Genomic DNA, 19277 nt, shown 5'->3' on the forward strand with positions numbered 1-19277 from the left:
AACAACAGCGATGATTGATTGACAAGCTTTTGTTGAGCTGAAATCATCTAAACCAGGTGTGTTAAAGTAAGGAAACATCAGGACCTCGCGAGGACTGACTTTGAACACCTCGCCCTAGTAGGCTACATGAAAAATGTAAATTCTTAAACAATAGCAGAGAAAGGTTAAGGAATTCACAGTAGTAACAAAAGCTGTAATCCCATTACTAATGTTACTGACAATATTTTTACACAAACTACGTGTAAGATACCTTTTAAAATGTTAATGCTACCACAAATTGAATGAACACTACTTTTAAACAAGACCCCAACATAGTTAACAAGTTAGCTAACGCTAGCATCAATAACTTTACTGAATGCATTTGCATCATGTGTTTCCCAAGGCAAAAAGGGCAACCAAACAGATTGCAAAACTGTTTAATATTGTTATTGAAAATATTCAATAAGGTGATGTCCTTAAGGAGCTAAAAGCGAGCGCACAGCGCTAACATTAGCAGGAGGCATGAAGCTGTGCTATCAAAACAACAGCCAGTAAGTTATATGAACACCTCAACAATCAAGATTGCTGTCATTTCACCGTTATCTATCAGAGTTTTTCGGCTAATCCTCCTTCATATTGGCCAAGGTTGCTGAAACACTCCTCCCTAGGGTTGCCAACCCCTTGATAAATAAATAAGGGACACCTCCTGGTAGGGCCCTCCAACCCCACTGTCTGCACCTCTACCGGCCTGGTGATTTTTTTCACCCTTTTTCTTTGTGTGAAATGACTTTGGAAACATTGGACTTGAACCCAAGTTTAATTCGATGCATGTTTTTGACTGATACAAATATCCATGGAAAAACAATTATTCAGCAATTTATAAAATAATTTATTCTTTTTGCAAAATACAATTACTAGACAAAAACAAATATCCTTCTAAAATAAATAAACCACTATTGAAAAGACCTCCATCCTGCTTAACTTAAAACAATATAAAAAAAAACACAACAGTATAATGCAAAACATTTTCGTAATAGTGCATTTAGTGGAAACAAAAAGTCTGTAGAAAAGTTGTAAACATAAACACTTGTGCCTTAAAGGCCATGACTGTAAAGGTGTAGTGAAAAAAATATTGAACTATTGAACTAAAAACTGCAGTGTTGAATTATGTAGAAACAACCTATTTTTTCCATTTATATTTCATTTGAGCTCTTGCTGCTGCAAGGAGTTGTTTGCTTTTCAGAACTACTGAGTAAAACTCTGAGCAGGACATTTCATTAATTAGACTGACAATTAGCTCACTTCTCATTAATTCAGTAAAACATGTGTTCCTCACATCAGTCCACTTATTATCTATCTATCTATCTATGATGAGAGCACAGTTGCAAAAAAGTGGGACAACTTTGCCGAAGCACGTTGTTTGAGCGGCGGAAGCTTGGTTACAAGCGCTGAACAAACACGGGCCTTTTTTGTCACGTAAGCGGTGAGGAGACGCTGGGGAAACCGTATCTGATGGCGAAACGCGAATCGACGTAACACCTGTATCTATCCTTAGCAACGGTACCTGCTGACCAATGAGATGAGCCAAAATATTCTGTCAGCTCATTGGTCACAGAGCAGGATATGGCTGGTAATGAATTTACCGTAATATTAAATATAAAGCACCCCATCATTTATTAATTCTATTGACATTTTAGTGAAGATTTTTGATCCACCTAATAATACGGGACGTGAACGTTTTATTCTAAATACGGGACGATTCCGTTTTTCAAGGGACGGTTGGCAACTCTACTCCTCCCTGAAGTGCTTCGCGCAAACAAAGAGGATTTTCCCCAATGAGTGTCGGCACGTTTCCATGAAAAATAAAATTTAACCAGCCACTCCGAAGAGGTTCTGATCCTGGGGGACGGTGTAATGACTGGTGTGGGTTAATACACCCGATAACAGAACATTTAGATTTTTCCGCTTACTAGTTCAGCATCCTTCAACTTGAACTACAAAAATACTGCGAGAAAAAAATGGCGGACTCACTGGATTGGTTAGACGGAGGTCCATGACCGTCTTTAAAAGTTCCACAGAAATTACGGTGACGTAATAGAAAATAGAGAAATCTGTACAGACTGACCAAATATGACCCAATAAACATCTAAATATATCATCGCAGGATCTGGACTGAATAAATTCAAAATTTCTAGACTTTCAGAGATTACCAATACACAAAAAATTTGTTTAAAAGCTAAAAAAGTGGATTTTGCATGGTATGTCCCCTTTAACTGTCTTATGCATCTTATACGAGCAATTAGCCCAGACTGAATGAGTTTGTGTGTATTACTTAAAGAATATAAATGCTTATATTACCTCTGACATTTCTCAAAGGTTACCAACATTTAAGCATCTTTTAAGACAGAGATTTCTGTTATCTGCTAAGGTCGGGCTCTCGCTTTTAGTAGCATGAATGAACCACAAATGTCTCAACACCCTGTAGAAAATACATTTTTCTTTTAAATCATGTCTTCCACTATTTTTGCTTCCTCTGAATTCATTTTAAACATCTTGCTGAGACTAACAATAGCTGGGTTTTAGTGTTTGTCCTTCAGTGACAACCTCCACACTGAAGACACACGCTTAGGGAAGGTGTGTTCACTGATTAGAAAAAGATCTGATTTTTTACTTTCTCCAGTCAGTCATTGTGGCAATGTTATATCATTTTGTTTTGTACTGTTAGGTCTTAATTGTTGATATATTTTTGTCCTGTCTTGTATTTGCATTTTAGATTTCGACATTGTGAATTAGTTTAGGCTACAAACGTAAAGTGTACAGCATTTTTTTACTTGTCCCTATTACAATTGAAGCAATAAACAAAACAAACAAGCCGATTTCTAAAAAACATCTGTTTAAACATCTGTTTTCAGCTCAACCCACAGTTTCACTGGATTTCATGTCAGCTATACCACTTTTTCCTTTCTTTTTTCTTGTCCAGGTAGATGAGCTGGTGTTCTGTGCAGGTCAAATTGCTTTGGTCCCCTGCACCATGTGTTTGGTAAAAGCTGGCACATCTGTACAAGCTCATCTGTCCTTCAGCCATGTGAAGAAGGTTCTGGAAGCTGTGATCCACAACTTGACTCTGGCTCATGTCGTCCAGGCCCACTGCTACACCACAAGACACCAAGACATTGCGACCATCAGAGCTGTGTGGGAGAGCATGCTGAGGGGTCCGGAGGAAAAAAAGGTCAGTCGCTGCCAAGTGAAGGTTTTGATTATCTAATGTATAACTGTGGCTAAGCATGGGAATAATGACTGTTTTATTATAGATGCTGAGGAAACATTAATCATACTTATACACCTATATAGGATGAGTTAATTTTTAATAGATTAAAAGATAAATGAACCCATGCATCAATTAATAAATAAAAGAATAGAAACTTGCTATGACAACCAAGTTTTCCAAAGATTCCTTTCAGAATTGTGTTTTATAGATGTAAAAAAAAAAGTGGGGGCATGTTTCATGTCCTTCTCTGCTCCCATGAGACCCAAGCCTTGCTACTCATATTTACCAGTGAGTGCGCTCATGAAAAGTTGATGATGTGGGAAACGCTGGTGTCTTTGATAATGCAGAGCTTGGCACAGAAGCAGATGTCTTCCTCGGAGCCCTGCTAATCCTTTGCCCCCACACACCATTTTGGAGCAGCGTTCAAGTCTCAGAGCAGCTTATCCCCCCTCCTCCTTGCTCGTCTCCTGTGCCACCACCCTCCACCCTTTGCTCCGTTCTCCTGCGCTGTCTAACAACCCTTGCTCCATACTTCTAATAGGGGCTTCAGTCCCCCTTGGCAGGCCTTCTCCTCCCCCAGTAATCTGTCTAACCATGGGAATAGGGCCTCGGGGAGAGCCCACCTCCAACATGTGGTTTGTTACAGTGCTAAACACTGTTGAAGACTGGGGAGAGAATGTCAACTTTATGTCAATTCTTAGCAGATTATCAGGTCAAACTATATGTAAAATTGTAATCATATTTAAAGTTAGTAATCATATTCATACAGCTTTGACATGCTTGATGGAAACTTCTAAGTTCCAAAACCTGCGTATATGCTTCACATATACCTGACAAGAGCTGGTATGGTTTTGGGATTTGATGCATTTTGCCACACTGTGTAAAGCTGGATAAAAAAAAAAATATTGAAGCCTTGTCAGTGCAGATCAAATTTAACATATACATGTAAAAATATTCATACTTCTTGAACTGTTTCACATGTTTTCACATTACAAACCACATTAGAAACACATTTTCCTGGATTTACAGCTACAGTGTTTTTAGTATCTCTCTACCAGCTTTACAGATCTAGACATTGCAGTTTTTCTTAAGTTCTGTGAGACTGGATGGACAGCATCTTTGAACAGAAAGTCCTGCCACAGATTCTCAAATGCATTTAAGTCTAGACTTTAACTGGACCATTTTAGCACATGGATTTGGCTTTATTCAAACCATTCCATTGTAGCTCTAGGAAAATGTTGAGGGTTGTTGTCCTGCTGAAAGGTAAATCTCTGACAGGTTTTCTTCCAGAATTGCCTTGTTTTTAGCAGTTCTTCTGTCCCTGCTGAACAAAAACATCCCCACAGCATGATGCTGCCACCACCATGTATCACCATGGTCACGATGTGTTCAGGATTATGTCAGGTGCCACACGTTTTGCATGTAGTCTAAATGCTTTGTTTTTGGTCTCATCTGAGCTGAGTACCTTCTTCACCATCCTTGCTTTGTCCCCTGCATGGCTTGTGGTAAACTTAAACAGGGCTTATTGTGAATTTCTTTTTAAGAATGGCTTTACTCTTGCCATTGTTTGATAAAACCCAGGTTTATGTAGTGAACGGCTAATAGTTGTTTAGTCAAACATTTGTGGTTGTTATGTTATAAAGTGTGAAAAAGGTCAAGAGGTGTCAATACTTGCATGGCACTATGACTTGTTTAGTTAAAAAGACTACAAACTAAGCATTGGAAAGTGACAACATTAAATTCATACCAGAGGTCAGTTATGATGGCTACGTTGCCCATCTGTTGAGGTTCCCTGCAACCTGTCACAACAATGTAAAATATTTATTTAACTGACCCAGGATTGCTACCAAGAGACCATTGTTTAAGAAGAAGTTCTAATTGACAGCTCAGGGTCTCATCTGTAAAAGTGATGAATTTTTTCCCTACTTGGTTCTAACACTTTGGCACATTGTTCAGTTCAAGAGCAGATTTGTAAATGCGAAGGCAGCCACTGTTAAGAGGGTTTCTGTTTAATACCAACTTTGTAAATAGTTTGTTCTCTGGCTTTAACATTAGAGCTCAAACTCTTCAATTGACTCTAATAAATATACATAGATCTCGTCAAACCATAGTTGCTCAAAACCCCACAAAGTCATAATTATACATACCGTCTCAATTAAATACATATAGTCCCAACAATATTTGGTTAAATGTTCCTTTACAAGTTGTACCCTGACCACATGCTTATTGTAGCCATTAATAAGCTTCTGACAATATTCAGCCTCTATGTTTAACCACAGATTTGGCAGAGTTCATTTAATCCGGTTGTTTTCCAGGCACAGACTCAGCTTTTACGGATATTCCACAAATTTTCAGTTGTGTTGAGGTTGAGGCTTTGGGGAGGCAATTCCAAAAGGTTAATGTTAGCCTGCTTTATCTGCTCCAAAGCCAATCTTAATGTATGGTTGGGATCATTGTCCTACTGGAACACCCAGCTTTGTTCAAGTTTTTATCAACTAACCCAAACCAGAATTTATGATGTACAGAAAAACTCAGAGCACCAAGACACAAACCGATTATAAATTGGAAACTGCTGGAATAAAATAAAATTTCTTGCCATGGACTACGAGAGTGCTGTCCGAGAGGGAAGGATCTGCTCCAAAATTTTAAAATTCAATCTGACAGTCCAAATTCCTTCTAGAGAAAAATTGCATGTTCAGACGAGCCAAAGATCAAGCTGTTTGGCCAAAATGATAAGGTCGTTAGGAGGAGTCAAGGTGAAGCTTTTAAATCTAATAACACCATATCATCTGTCAAGCCTGGTGGTGGTAGGATCATGCTGGGGAACTGTGCAATAATAAGGATGGGAAACTACCTCCAAACCAAATGTTTCAAATTCCATTTCAGTCAGCAGCTAGATGGCCCAATGACCCCAAACACATCAACCTTGGTTTTGGAATGGATAAAGTAGCTAGCAATAAGCTTTTGGGTATGGTCTTCCCAAAGCTCCGACCACAACCCAATTGAACTCTGTCAATTCTGCCAAGAAAAGTGGTCAAATATCCAACCAGCATAAGCCAAAAAAGCATGTGGTTCAGATTAAATTTGCCATAGGAAATATTAATGGGGATTTATGTATATATTTGGGCTTCTTTGTTAATTTTTCACCTAATTTTCAATGTAAAATACATTGAAGTTTTTTGTTGTCTAATCATTATACCCTAACAAGAAAAATTGTTCAAATAAAGAAATATAACTCCAACATTACTATGACATTCATGTTCATGGTTAGTGTATATAAACTTCTGAGTGGAACTGTCAATGCATTACATGCATTTATTGTTCAACCCGTTGCCCTGTGACCAAATTGAAAAGCTCTGAAGATGATGTTTAGAATAGAAATGCCTGGCTTGTCTTTGAAGCCACAGGGTTCCATAGTTGTTGTGCGTTGATAATTACTCTAATCAGATGGATGAAGATGCTTGCAGGGTTAATTGGGAGCATACTGGAGTCGCTACATGTGTGAAATTGTACTTACGCCGCATTAAACCACCAGGAGCCCGTTTGTTAACCTGCATCCAAGAATGTTTGGTAAAACAGGGATATACATGTGTGTATAAAAGCCAATAAATGTTTTATCCGCATCCCTTTGTGAAGGTCTAAATCAGGTCCAAAACAAATCCCTTTTTTTAAATAGGTTAGTGCTAAATATTTAGTATGAAGTTTCTGTTTTAAAAGCACGACAAAACTTCTTTAGAGTAATTCTTGGGAATGTAGTTATTCCTGCAATATAAAAATGGCCACATAATTATAAACTCTTTTACACCCCACTGGCATTGCCCTGTGCATTTCATTTACACAAACAATCTAACAAGCCTCAGAGTGGAGTCTGAGAACAGCTAGTGAATAAAAGAGTGAATTGGGGAGGGGGGTTGTATTATAGCAGACTGACAGCACTACAGTAAGTGCTGAGACATAAGAAGCACAAGCTGAAGGCATCCTGCTGGGCAGGAAATGTAGGGGAACTGGCTAAGCTGTGCAGCCCCATCAGCTCCCTGCTGTTCCCCTCCTTTACACCACTTCCTTATTACCGTGTTTACCGTTCGGCTTTCACGCCTCTCGGCCCTCCAACCCACCACACGCTTCAGGCACATGGGCACAAGTTGGATGGAAGAATGGGGGGGGGGGGGGGGGGGGGGGGGGGGGGGTGAAGAAAAGGAAAACAAACATAAAGAGAAGCAGGTCACGCCCAATCAGTGTAGGGAGCTGAACACAGCAGATTCAGACTGTTTGTGCTTTTACCTTGCTACCTACAGAGTGAAAGAGTACAGGAGGAATGGTGCATGCCCTGAAACTGAAATGGCATAAAGTAATGAGATGGATTGTGTTAAGTAGCTGGCGTGGAGTGGAAAAGAGCCCTTTGAACACACACACACAAAAAACACACACGTTCCTGCCTCCCGCCAGCCCTCGCAGCTTGCCTCTCCAGCACTCAGGCTCCATCATATATAAACTCTGTGTTTTATCATATTAATTTAATTAGTTGTGTCTGATCGAGGAGGAATGAATGTGTTTCCCCCTTTTCTCAAGCTCTGAGACCTACAGTCACAGAGTTGTGTAAACAGGGTACACACAGAAACACGCATAAGCTGTATGCCATTAATTTGGATGTAATCAAAAAGTTGAATAATTTCTTTAATTCAATTCAAAAAGTGTTGAGTAATTACACAAACTGATATATTTGAGGTTCTTTATTTCTGTTGATGTTAATGTTTATGGCTTACAGCTAATAAAACTCCAAATTGTAGTTCCTTAAAATATTAAATTACATAAGACAATTAAAGTAGGATTTTTAACACAGAAATATTATGTTATTATTATTAATTTTATGTTCCTACATAACTATAAGAAAGACTGATAACTTGACAGTTGTCCATCAGACAGTCATCAGCACAGTCCACAAAGAGGTTGAGCTGCAAAATCTCATTGCTAAAGAAACTGGCTGTTCTCAGAGTGCTGTATCCAAGCATATGAATGGGATGTTAAGTGGAATGAAAAACTGTGGTATAAAAAGGTGTACAAGCAGCATGGATAACCACATCTTTGAGAGAATTGTGAAGCAAAGCCCTTTGACAGAGATTCACTCGGGTCAGTGCTTTAAGATCCACTACACACAGATGTGCTCAGGACATGGGCTAACTGTCTCATTCCTTATGCTAAGTCATACCTGAACTAGAGACAGCACCAGAAGTGTCTTACCTGAGCAAAGGAGAAAATGGGCTATATTGTTTCTCAGTGAACAGTTTCTTTTATAGATGAAACTACATTTTGTATTTCCTCTGGTCCCAGATTGTGGACAAAGAGTGGGGAGGAAGTCTGCCCAGAATTTTCATTATCCCCTCTGCTGACAAACTTTATGGAGATGCTGATTTCATTTGCCAGCGGACTTAGCACCTACTCACACTGCCAAATTTATCAATACCTTCTTTAATGATCATGGTATCTCTGTGCATGACTTTCCTGCAAAGTTGCTGGACCTGAACTCAACATAGAGTGTAAGAAAGAGGAAGATGAGAGACACCAGCACCAACAATGCAGACAAATATAAAGGCTCCTAAAAAGCAACCGGGGCTTCCTTCCATCTCAGCAGAGTCAAACCGGCATGCTACGCCATAATGATTGAATTGATGCGAAAGGAGCCCTGACCAGTCATTGAATGCAGTATATTTCTTTTTAGTTGACCAACTTTTCTTTATTGAGATCTTTTTTTATTGGTTTTATTAAATAATATAAAAGTTATCTGAGAAACTGATTTTTTTTTTCACTTTTTTGTATGAAATAACTGAAAAAGTTAAACTTTTCATTTCTATTGTAATTCACTGAGATGCACTTAGTACATTTAGAGTCACAGAACTGTTGGGTGAACCTCCCACCTCATGCTGAATCGCAGCAGGTAGGTTGGGAAAAAAAAGAAACAAGGACTGATTTAAGCTTATCCGACAGCTCTTATAAAAGTCAGCAACTGTGCTGTGGCAATAAAATCCTGCCAGAGGCTGAAGCACTATGCTGAAGTCCTCAAAATCCCCCTCACAGGCTTCCGGTCGGGTATAGTGCCCTGGCACCCAAGGCCTGCAGGGTGGCCTTTAAGCCTGGCTGAGCAAGAACTCCCCATCCTGTCAGTTCTCTCCCTACTTTGCACTCTGTTCCATGTTCAATCACTATTGACAAGTGCTGGAGCAGTTTCCTCTAGGAGAATACCCAGCCACTGCCAGAAGTGCTAATATAACATTTATCAAAGCGCTGGACGTGTATATGTGCTGTCACTCTGCCTGACACGCAGACCGGTCTGTGCTGATATGGCTGTTGTTGTGGACCTCTTTGATTCCACTACAAACGAGCTCTCATCAAAATCAGCCAAGTATAGAAAGTCTTCAGCTAACCATTTCTCACATGCTCATTAAAAACACACTGCTTTCTATTTTTGTTTCTTTTATTTTTGTCAGAGCTTGCTTAAGTTTAATCTGAAGCTAAGTGCTGCTTGGGCGGCAGATTGGGTCATGACGAGCCCCGTCTTGTGAAGAGACAAAGGGGCCATCATCTGGTCTTGTCAATGATTTCTTTATGTTTTTTGTGTGCGTGCGAGTATCAAAATAAAACGTAAGCAACCTGTTATTATTCTGCACTTACAAAGTGGGGTGTAAGTGGATGAAAATTGATCCAGCAAATTGAAAAGGGGGTTAAGTGTTTGTGCCCTATCGACTCCGACTGCAATGACGGTTACATAAAACACTCATTTCTCTCCCATTAGCAGATGAAGCCACAGCCAAGTATCATTAGAAGGCCGCATTGTAGCACTGCTCTAAGACATTTCGTTTTTGATAATGGCCTTCCCATCCAGAGGAGAAGAAAAAATAAAATAAAGATATTTTGCCCCCAATTGATAAAATTGGGCATCTAAATGTGTGTGATGAAACATGTTGTGAATGATCTTCTCAAAAAGGTGAGAAGTCATTTTGCAGAAAGAATTCTGCCATTTTGGCAAATGCACCTCAAAGAGAATTGCATTTTACTTGTGGTAAAATGACTTTCCTGATGCTAGATTCTTTTTGAATTGTTTTTACACTATGATTACCAAGGGTCATTTCACAGTCTCACATTAATTGATATCCTGTCAATCTGTCAAATAAAAAGCCTTTCTTAGTGCAGTGTGGTAGCAATTTTCTTTTTTATAATAATGTTGATGGGTTAGTGCTTATGTTCAGAAACTGCAACATGCGTCTCAGCAGGAGGGCCATGCATTTGATTGATTGTAGTCTGAGGTAAAACACACAGTATGTAATTTCCGATGAGGTTAATTTGAATACCATCTGTCTACTTGCAGGAGTTGCTGTGGGAATCTGAGATCAAACTCGTGCCACTGCTGATCGCCGTGGTACCTGCCCTACCCAAGGATGCAGCTGTTGAGCTTCATGTAACTGCAAGTAATGATGATCCCTCCAGAAGAACTTCCTGGGACATTACAACAAAGGCATCGTGCGGATCCATAGAGTGCCACATAGTGTTGTCTGCTGACCGCAGTAGCGCTTCGCTATCACTTTCACTGGTCCCCTGTGGCGACGTCCTGGGAATCACTGATGTGAAACGCATAACAGAGGAAGTTAGCACCATGTTTATGAAAGCCACAAAGATGATAGAGGCTGAGCTGGTACCCCAGTGTGCAAGGGTGTTCTACAAGTGCAGCCCCTCACCAGTTCAGCAGATAGTTCAAGGTATGCCTCTAAAGACACCACCACCAATCAGCCCTAATATTATACATATACCACATTTTATACCCTCTGTTTGCAACCCACGGCACAGGATCTGTCTAATGCTTTGTAAATGAAATCTTAGTACTGAGCCACTTGTGTTTGTAGAGATGGAAAGATAAATTGGGGCTTTTTGTACATTAATGATGGCACTGCTCCTTCGACCTTTTACTTGTTTAAAGTCCATTTAATGAGATACGACAGAAAATTTTGGCTTAATCAGAATTTTCTCCAGTTGTGTGGATCATAGAGTAACTCAGTGTCAACCCACACCCACTTGTCACTGCACACTGCTGATCAGATGGATGAAAGGCTACAGCCCTTTTTCCTTACTTACAACAACGAGCAGTTCGAAAAACGTTTTTTCCTCAATAAACAGGTACTGTCATGGTTGGCAAATTAAAAGGGCACCACCTTTCACACTTTAAGGTAATAATGTTTTTAAACTACCATTGGTAAGCCCTATGCAGAACAGTATTCTGTGGAACAACTGGGTCCTAAAAAATAATTTTCTCTGTTTGACCTATCCCTTTCTGGTAACAGCGTCAGCTTCTCTGGTAAGGCTCAGGAGTGTGTTTATGTGAATATTTGATCATTCCTTCAGGAATGAGGGTCAGACACTGATGTTGGACAGGCAAACCTGACCCACAGTCTTCATCCTAATTTATCCCAAGGTGTTCTGTTGGATTGAGGTAAGGACTCTGTGCAAACAAGTTAAATTCCTCTACACCAAACTCGCTCATTCATATCCTTAAACCTCTGTTTTGCACTGGTGCCCAGTCATGCTGGGACTAGAGGGGTAATCTCTAAACATTTTTCCCAAAGACTCAGGATCATAAAGCTGTGTAATGTCTTGGTATGCTGAACCATTAAGATCCCACTTATAATACCACCAATAGATGACTGTGACTGGACAGCACCACCCTGAAAATAGGCCCCTGATATTGTTGTAAAATGGCAGCAGGTTTGTAAAAATACAGAACATCATCCCGCTGCCACTTCAGCCAGCTGCGAGGTGGAAGTGGCAATCAAAAAAAAAAAAAAAGGAATGCAATACTATGCATAATGGTGTGCTGGTTTCATGTTGATTTATAACCCCATTTAAAGAGTTTACAGCTAGATTTAGTTAGAAAGCAGTCCCCGGGATGTTGTTGATGCATGTTGTTAGAAGAAACAGTTTTTCGCCTGTCGCTGCTTTGAGGCGGCATGATTGCTGATTGGTTTCGGATTAATCATCTTCAGTCTAAACCTCCAAAGCTTTGAAAAGTTTTCTACTAGATTTGATATAATTTCTGGTGAGTGAAAGAGATGCAGAACCATTGTAAGAGTTTAAAGACTGATTGGGATTTGATTTATTTTACCTTCCCTGTTAATTGTGGCAAACTGACCGATTGAAGAAATCATGAAGGAGGGCGGGGCTCAAATTCAACAATTTCTTTGCTTGGCAGTTGCATATGATTGTAGATCCAGTTTCTTCAACACATCCCTACAGATTTTAAGTCACATTAGCCATTGTGAAATGCTCAGCCTACTACAGTCATTTGTGTTGTACTCGGTAAAATACTAAGATCTGTCTAAATACCAGAACAGACAGTTTCCCAGTTGAGCTTTGAATAATAACACATACATCATTCTTCTCTTCACCTGTTGGTGGTTTATTAGCTATCACCAATTTGTGTTAACACCAGATTAATCCTATTGAAGCCTTCCTGTCAAACATAACACTTCTGCCATGTTCTGGTATTGCAAGCTGAGCTCCATAACCCTCTATTAATGGAAGCGAAGTGTCAGCTTGTCTTGCTCTGTGTTCTGTTTTCAGAACAAGTTTGAGCTGACATTGGTTAAGCCAACATAAAGTATTCAAGGAAACAGTCTCCCCAAAGGATCTCCTCTTCTTCCTGTGTTTAATTATTGTAAGCCATTTGTTGTGTCTTCAGTGTGTACAGTAACCCAGGCAGCTGGCACAGTCTTTTGTCATCATTAGACTTTTATACGCCGCCGTCTCCGGCTCCCAGGATTCTAGGATCTCGTCGAGGCAAAACGTGGAGCGGTGTTTGTTTTATCCTGAAAGATGTTCTCTCTAAAAGAAAAGGGGCAATGAACGCATCGATCAATCGAGCTCAGCTGTCAGGCCATTGCCAAAGCACTCAATTAGCATTTCTGAATCTTTGCCAAACCAGCCATCTTTCAGTCATTTTTAACTTTGACATAACTTCTCATTCTCACAACGTGGAATTATGGTAACCAGTAATGAGGAGGAGAGGGTCAGTGTGTGTGAATGTGTCTTAAAATGCATGGCAAGAAAACCGTGCTATTCATGTAGTTACCTGATTATATGCTTGTTACTGAGCGTTTATGATGCTTGTCAATCTTTTGTTCCAGTCATTCACAACAGGAGATATATTCAGCATTTTATCAAAATGTTTTTTTTTCTATGTATATATATTACACTGCAGTAAAAATAGGGCTGAGCTTTAAATGTTTTCTGTATCTATTTTTCAAATGTTAAATATTTTATTGATATTTTAGAACCAGTTTCATAACAGGTTAAGAAAACAGCCAAATTTATTATCTTTCACATGTATGTTCCTTAGATTATGGTCTTCACAGAAAGCTTCCCTAAAACCATTTATTGACTCATCGTTAATGTGAAATTGGTTACCTTATGATGCTTACACAGCCAGGCCCTACAAGCGTACCTTCTGGCATCTTTATGGGTCAAAGCTGATGCTCATTGGGTGATAAATCCAAAAAGTCAAAGGGGGAAAAGTAACACCTCTGGCGCAGCAGTCACTGCCCTACTATTGTCGCTGTCACTGCAGGGACGTACAGCGGAGCGAAATGTGACTGCACAACCCCTCCTTCTTTTCCGTGCTGTAGGATTCACAGTTGATAGACGTGACATATGGCTCAAATGAAACCTTTAAACATCTTGTCTCAACTTGTTAGTTATGTTCGAAAGGTTTTTTCTAAGATATGACCCCACAGCCTAATAAAATCTTCAGCATTTTTCAGAACAGATAAAAATAATACCTTGTAATTTCAGAAGAAACTTGAAGAAGAAACTTAAAAAATCTTAATTCTTGTGATGTAAAAAATTTGATAGCTACATTTCCTTACAAAACTTCAATGCTTTTCATTGGGATATTATGTGATTGACAATCACAAGGTAATGCATAAGTGTGAGGTGGAAGGAAAATTAAATATGGATCCGTACGACTATAGCTGTTCTGTGAAGGCCTCAGAAGTTTTTAGCAAACAGTCACCATCATAAAAGACCAAGGGGCTAAACCAGATATGGCAAGGGGTAAACATCTAGAGAGGCTTAAATGAGGGTTGCATTATAATGCAGTAACCCTGGAGGAGCTACATGGATTGACAGCTTAGGTGGAAGAATCTGTTTACAGAATAGCTATTAGTCATATATTCAACAAATCAGGCCTTTATGGAAAGGTGGTAAGAAGAATACTTCATTGAAGGAAAGCCCTAAGAAATCTTGTTTGCAGTTTGTGTTGGAGACCCAGCAAACGGGTGGGAGAAGGTGATCTGGTGAAATGAAACCAAAACTGAGCTTTTAGGCCAACATGTAAAGCACTGTGTGGCCGAAAACTACCTCTGCACATGACCCTGCGCCCACCATCCCCACACTGAAACATGGTTGGGACTCAATCATGCTGGGGGAAGTTTTTTCGGGACAGGGATGCTGGTCTGATTGAGTTAAATACTGGGCAATCGTGGAAGAAACAACCAGAGATTCACCTACCAGCTGGACAACGGGACAATGCTTACAGCAAGAGCAGTGGAGACATATGTTAAAATACTTGAAGCTGTAATTGTAGTGAAGGTGGTTTTGCAAAGTATTCACTTAGGGGAACTGAATACAAATGCACACCACATTTTTTAAATGTTTATTTGGGGAAAAAAATGAAAATCATGTATGCTTTTCATTCCACTGTCTATCCCAATACAATACATTGAAGTTTGGGGTTATACCGTGACCAAATTAGGAAAGGCTGAAGGTGTTTAATTTCTTTTGCAAGGCTCTCTATAGCTGGCTAGCTAAATTAACCCCTACATATAAGGTGTGTAACCTAAAACCTTAAAACCTCCAAGGTTTGATGCCCTTAGGCATATCAACATACAAAATTGTTATATTGCTTGTCACAAACAACAATAGTACAGAAAACATGCATAGAAATGAAATGATAACCAAGATAAAATGAACAAATACAAGCTGTTTTCTGAGTGTTTACGCTTAAACTAATTTACTAAATGTCAGTGTTTTTTTATTTATTTATTTTGTAATAGATGATCAATTTTTTAAGTGTCTTTATAATTTCACACTCCCAGAGCAGTCTCTTTTTTTGTTTCTTTGGACCACATTACCATAAGCCTAAACCTCCTATTTAGTATTTTTTTCTAATTGCTCTAATTCCATTAACAAAGATTTAAAAAAAAAAAGGAAACAGTGATAAAAAAAATTGCATGGTCATTCATGTCACCTTCACCACCCTCGTTGTCTCCCTTTTATCGACACAGACCTGCCGGTGAGTACCGGCACTGAGAGCTACTCAAAGAGAAAGCAATTATTTCCCATCCGGTGGTACAAAGATTAAAAGATTCAGACATTAAACAGGCTTAGTGTGCAAGGTGTGATGAAGGGTTTGTTTCTTCTCTTAATAAAACCATCCCCAGTCTGTGATCTCTGCAGCCTGTTGTGTTGTCATCCAGCTTTCTCCAGAGGACCCTGCTTCCCATGACGCTCTTATAACATATTTAGGCTTTTTACACCCTCCAAAAAGGCCCTTGTTCAGTGGGGGTATTCTAGGTTGTGGTGTATATTAGCTAATTAGGGTTTGGGGTTCTTTGTGAGGGATTTCGGCATGCTGTGTGTGCATCAAACGAGAAAGAATTAAGCTTATTAACAGCCTAACTGCTCCTGTAACCTCCGTTTGCTGACTTTACTTTGTGGAAGTTCACTCAAATGTCACAAAGTAGTGCAAAGTTACAGCAGATGTTATTAAAAATGTGTGGTCTCTTTGCCTTTAAGATTATAATAGAGATGATATTAGCATGATATTATTTATGGAAAATCAAACATCCAAGTCTTGTCCAACATTTTGGAAGAGAAGGAAGAAGTCTGGACAGGAGACGGTGAGGCTCTTGTGACCAATTAGTGCAACATCCCAGCTGCCTGCTGCTAAGCGGACGGACTGTCATCGGACCTAAGTCTGATGTGCTCAGTTAATTCTTAAAGGTCCACTATCCATGCAGTCTGGCTACAGACACAATAACGTATAACAAAAGAAAAGCTTGGATGTCCCCAACATCCACTACAGAGAGAGGGTTTAGTGGAGAGTAAGAGGTAGCCATCCACTGTTTAAAGATTATCTTAATGTGACCTCTGGCTGAAGCTAGACCACCTTGAACCTTTAGACATTTTGTCACCTTGCACCACACGTTTAGTTGCTTTCAGGTATAGGCTAATAGAAAGTAGCATATTACAGTGAAATGGTATAAAACCTGTACATGTTTTTTTTTATTTTTTATAAGTAAAACCTGAAAGGTTTGTTCTATTCAGCCTCCCTGAGTCAATATTGTACTTTGTAAAATAACCTTAAATTGCAATTAAAGACACAAGTGTTGAGGTGTGTCACTATCAGATTTACCCCCATCTACTCTGACTGGCTTTCCCTTCTCTGCCGAAGAAAAGCATTCCCACAGCTACCAGGCTTCCCCAAGAGCTGATAATGTGTTCAAGGTGATGTGAAATGTTAGTTTTCTTTTAAACATACCGTTTCTCATCCTGGCCAAAACGTTCATTTGACCAGATCACCTCCTTCCACATGTTTGCTGTCTGTCCTAAATGGAGTTGGGCGAACTTTAGTGGGACTTCTTATGGGGTTCTTTGAACAATGGCTGGACTAATAGTTTTCCTGTTGACAGATTTTCCCACCTGTGCAATGGATGTTAACTCCTTCTCAAGAATTACCATGGGCCTCTGGGTTGTTTCTCTTAATAATCTTCTCCTCGACTGGCCAGTTGGTTTAGGTTGGCCTCCATGTCTTTGTATATTTGAGGATGTGCCTTACTCTTTTCATTTTCAGACGTGAGTTTGATCAGTGCTCTGTAAGATGTCCAAAACTTGGGATGTTGAATAATACACCTCAGCCTGGCTTTTGTTTAACAGATGTATGTATTTACTGGCACTGAATCAAACGTAAGTGGGCTCTGTTAACTAATTGACTTCTGAAGGAAATTGAGTGCACTGGATTTTGTTTAAGGGTACCAGATTCAAAGGGGCTGAATACAAACGGATGTCAGTGCAAATCGGCTGTTATTTTCCTTCCAGTTCAGAATAATGCAACACTTTTTGTTGGTCTGTCACATAAAATCACAACAAATTAGACTGTTTGTGGTTTCATGAATACATTTAACACATTTTAAATGTACTGCAGGTACACTTTCGGGTTGGGTTCTCATGGATTTTACCTTTCACCATCTATCTCTTTCTCACTCTTTATGTTTTACAGGACTTGAAGAAAGCTTACGAAATTGTTTAGGAGAATCCAGTCCATCCGTGGCCCTGGTTCCAGTCCTGGATCTGCCCAACTCCCAGATCCTCCACTTGTCCTGCTGGCTCAGTTTATAGAAACACACCTATAGTCATGGGGGAGATTACCCCAGTCCACATCGGTATGACTCAGAGGGGCTTTTGTGGAAAAACAATTCTTAAAGTGGATAACTTTAGACTTAAAGAAACATAAGGGATTGTGGGAAGTAAAATTCCCAATCAGTTTGGACATTGTTGCTTTTCATCAATGACATATAAAAAATCTGCAAGTGTGCAGCTTTGAGGATATATATATTGCACCCTTTGGAGCATCTGTAATTTAAAGGTGCATACCAGAAAAAACCTATTTCATTCCAACCGGCAATAAAATCCCTCCCAGGATATATTTCTGTTTCTGGTGGAATTTCTGTGTCATAACGGCTGAGCTCCACCTCTGACACCATCTGTGTCAGTTGCAGACCTTAAGATTTACTATGTCACTTCTTTGGAGCTGTGCGTAATGTATTTGAGGTGAACGAGTTTCTTTCTCATGCTCCACGGGGCACTGGGTGTGTTATTATTGTGTAATAGGCAATCAGCACCGAGCACCTCAAAAGATTAGGCCTTTTTATGTTTTCTATTGATTCTAAGGCCACCTGGTTAATAGAAGAAGGACACAAAGCTGCAGGGCAAATGTGTGTCCACTGCGTGTGTTGAAGAGGATGTCATGGGACGAGGTGTAACAATGTTGAAAGAAAATAACACCATTAACCATTTCAACTGGAACATTTTTTTTTCTAGAAGATCATGAACCGTATTGATAATCTAAGTTTGAATGCATCTTCACTCTGGCAATTCACTCCAATGTGTTCTCTGAGTGGAGTGGGCTATTGATCTTCACCCACTACGATGTTGTTTTGATTGTTGTCATCAAAAATTGAACAATAGAGGCAGCCAATAGAGCCTTAAGACTTTCATTGAAGTTTGAAAAATACAAACAAGCAATTATTTATGGGAGCAAGCATCTGATACTGCATGAAAGAAAAAAAAAGAAAAAATAAATATATATATACATACATATATTCAAAGAAAAGTGTAAAACAAATCATATTCCTTGTTTGTGTGCACAAACTTGGCCAATAAAGCTGATTCTGATTCTTCTGCTGTAAAGTTTTACACTGCCCCAATAAAAGAAGATATTGTATTTTTGACTGATGTTCCTAATAAATCCATGCAAAAGTATCATTAAGAAGGAAGAAATTTGTCTGTTTACGCTTAGGGAATTTTACTAAATGTTGCACCTAAACAGCCACACAAATGGACCCCAGCATATTCTACACATTTTCAGCATAGTTCACCTATTCCATTAAAGGTCATTTTAAATCACTGTCCTGTTGGAACCTCAATCTATGTCCAATTTCAAAGGTCGCTACGTTGATTTTGAATGACGTTCAAGAATTTAGAGCAATTGTGGCCTTATCAGGTCCTCGAGGGCCAGTGTCCTGCATGTTTTACATATGACCCTGCTCCAAAAACAGCTGATACAAGTGCCTTAATTACGTCATTATGTTTCAAGTTCTACAAAGGCTTGGTTTTGTACCATTTATATAAACAGGGTGTCTGGGAAATGTGTAAAAACCTGGAGGTCACCGGCCCATCAAGGACTGAACAAGGATACAGCTGATTTAGAAGT

At 39.4% G+C, this 19277-nt stretch overlaps 1 protein-coding gene across 1 annotated transcript in view; it reads left to right on the top strand.

Moving 5' to 3' along the window:
* The window catches only part of dph6 (diphthamine biosynthesis 6), a 93614-nt gene extending 74788 nt beyond the window's left edge, over window positions 1–18826 (top strand). The window contains exons 13-15 of the mRNA XM_047346241.1: window positions 2960–3208; window positions 10608–10995; window positions 17565–18826. Coding sequence (XP_047202197.1) covers window positions 2960–3208; window positions 10608–10995; window positions 17565–17683 — 756 coding nt within the window. The 3' untranslated portion in view covers window positions 17684–18826. The remainder of the gene's footprint in view (window positions 1–2959; window positions 3209–10607; window positions 10996–17564) is intronic.
* Window positions 18827–19277: the final 451 nt, after the last annotated feature.

The sequence above is a fragment of the Girardinichthys multiradiatus genome, chromosome 19 (genome assembly GCF_021462225.1).
Source record: "Girardinichthys multiradiatus isolate DD_20200921_A chromosome 19, DD_fGirMul_XY1, whole genome shotgun sequence".
NCBI lineage: Eukaryota > Metazoa > Chordata > Actinopteri > Cyprinodontiformes > Goodeidae > Girardinichthys > Girardinichthys multiradiatus.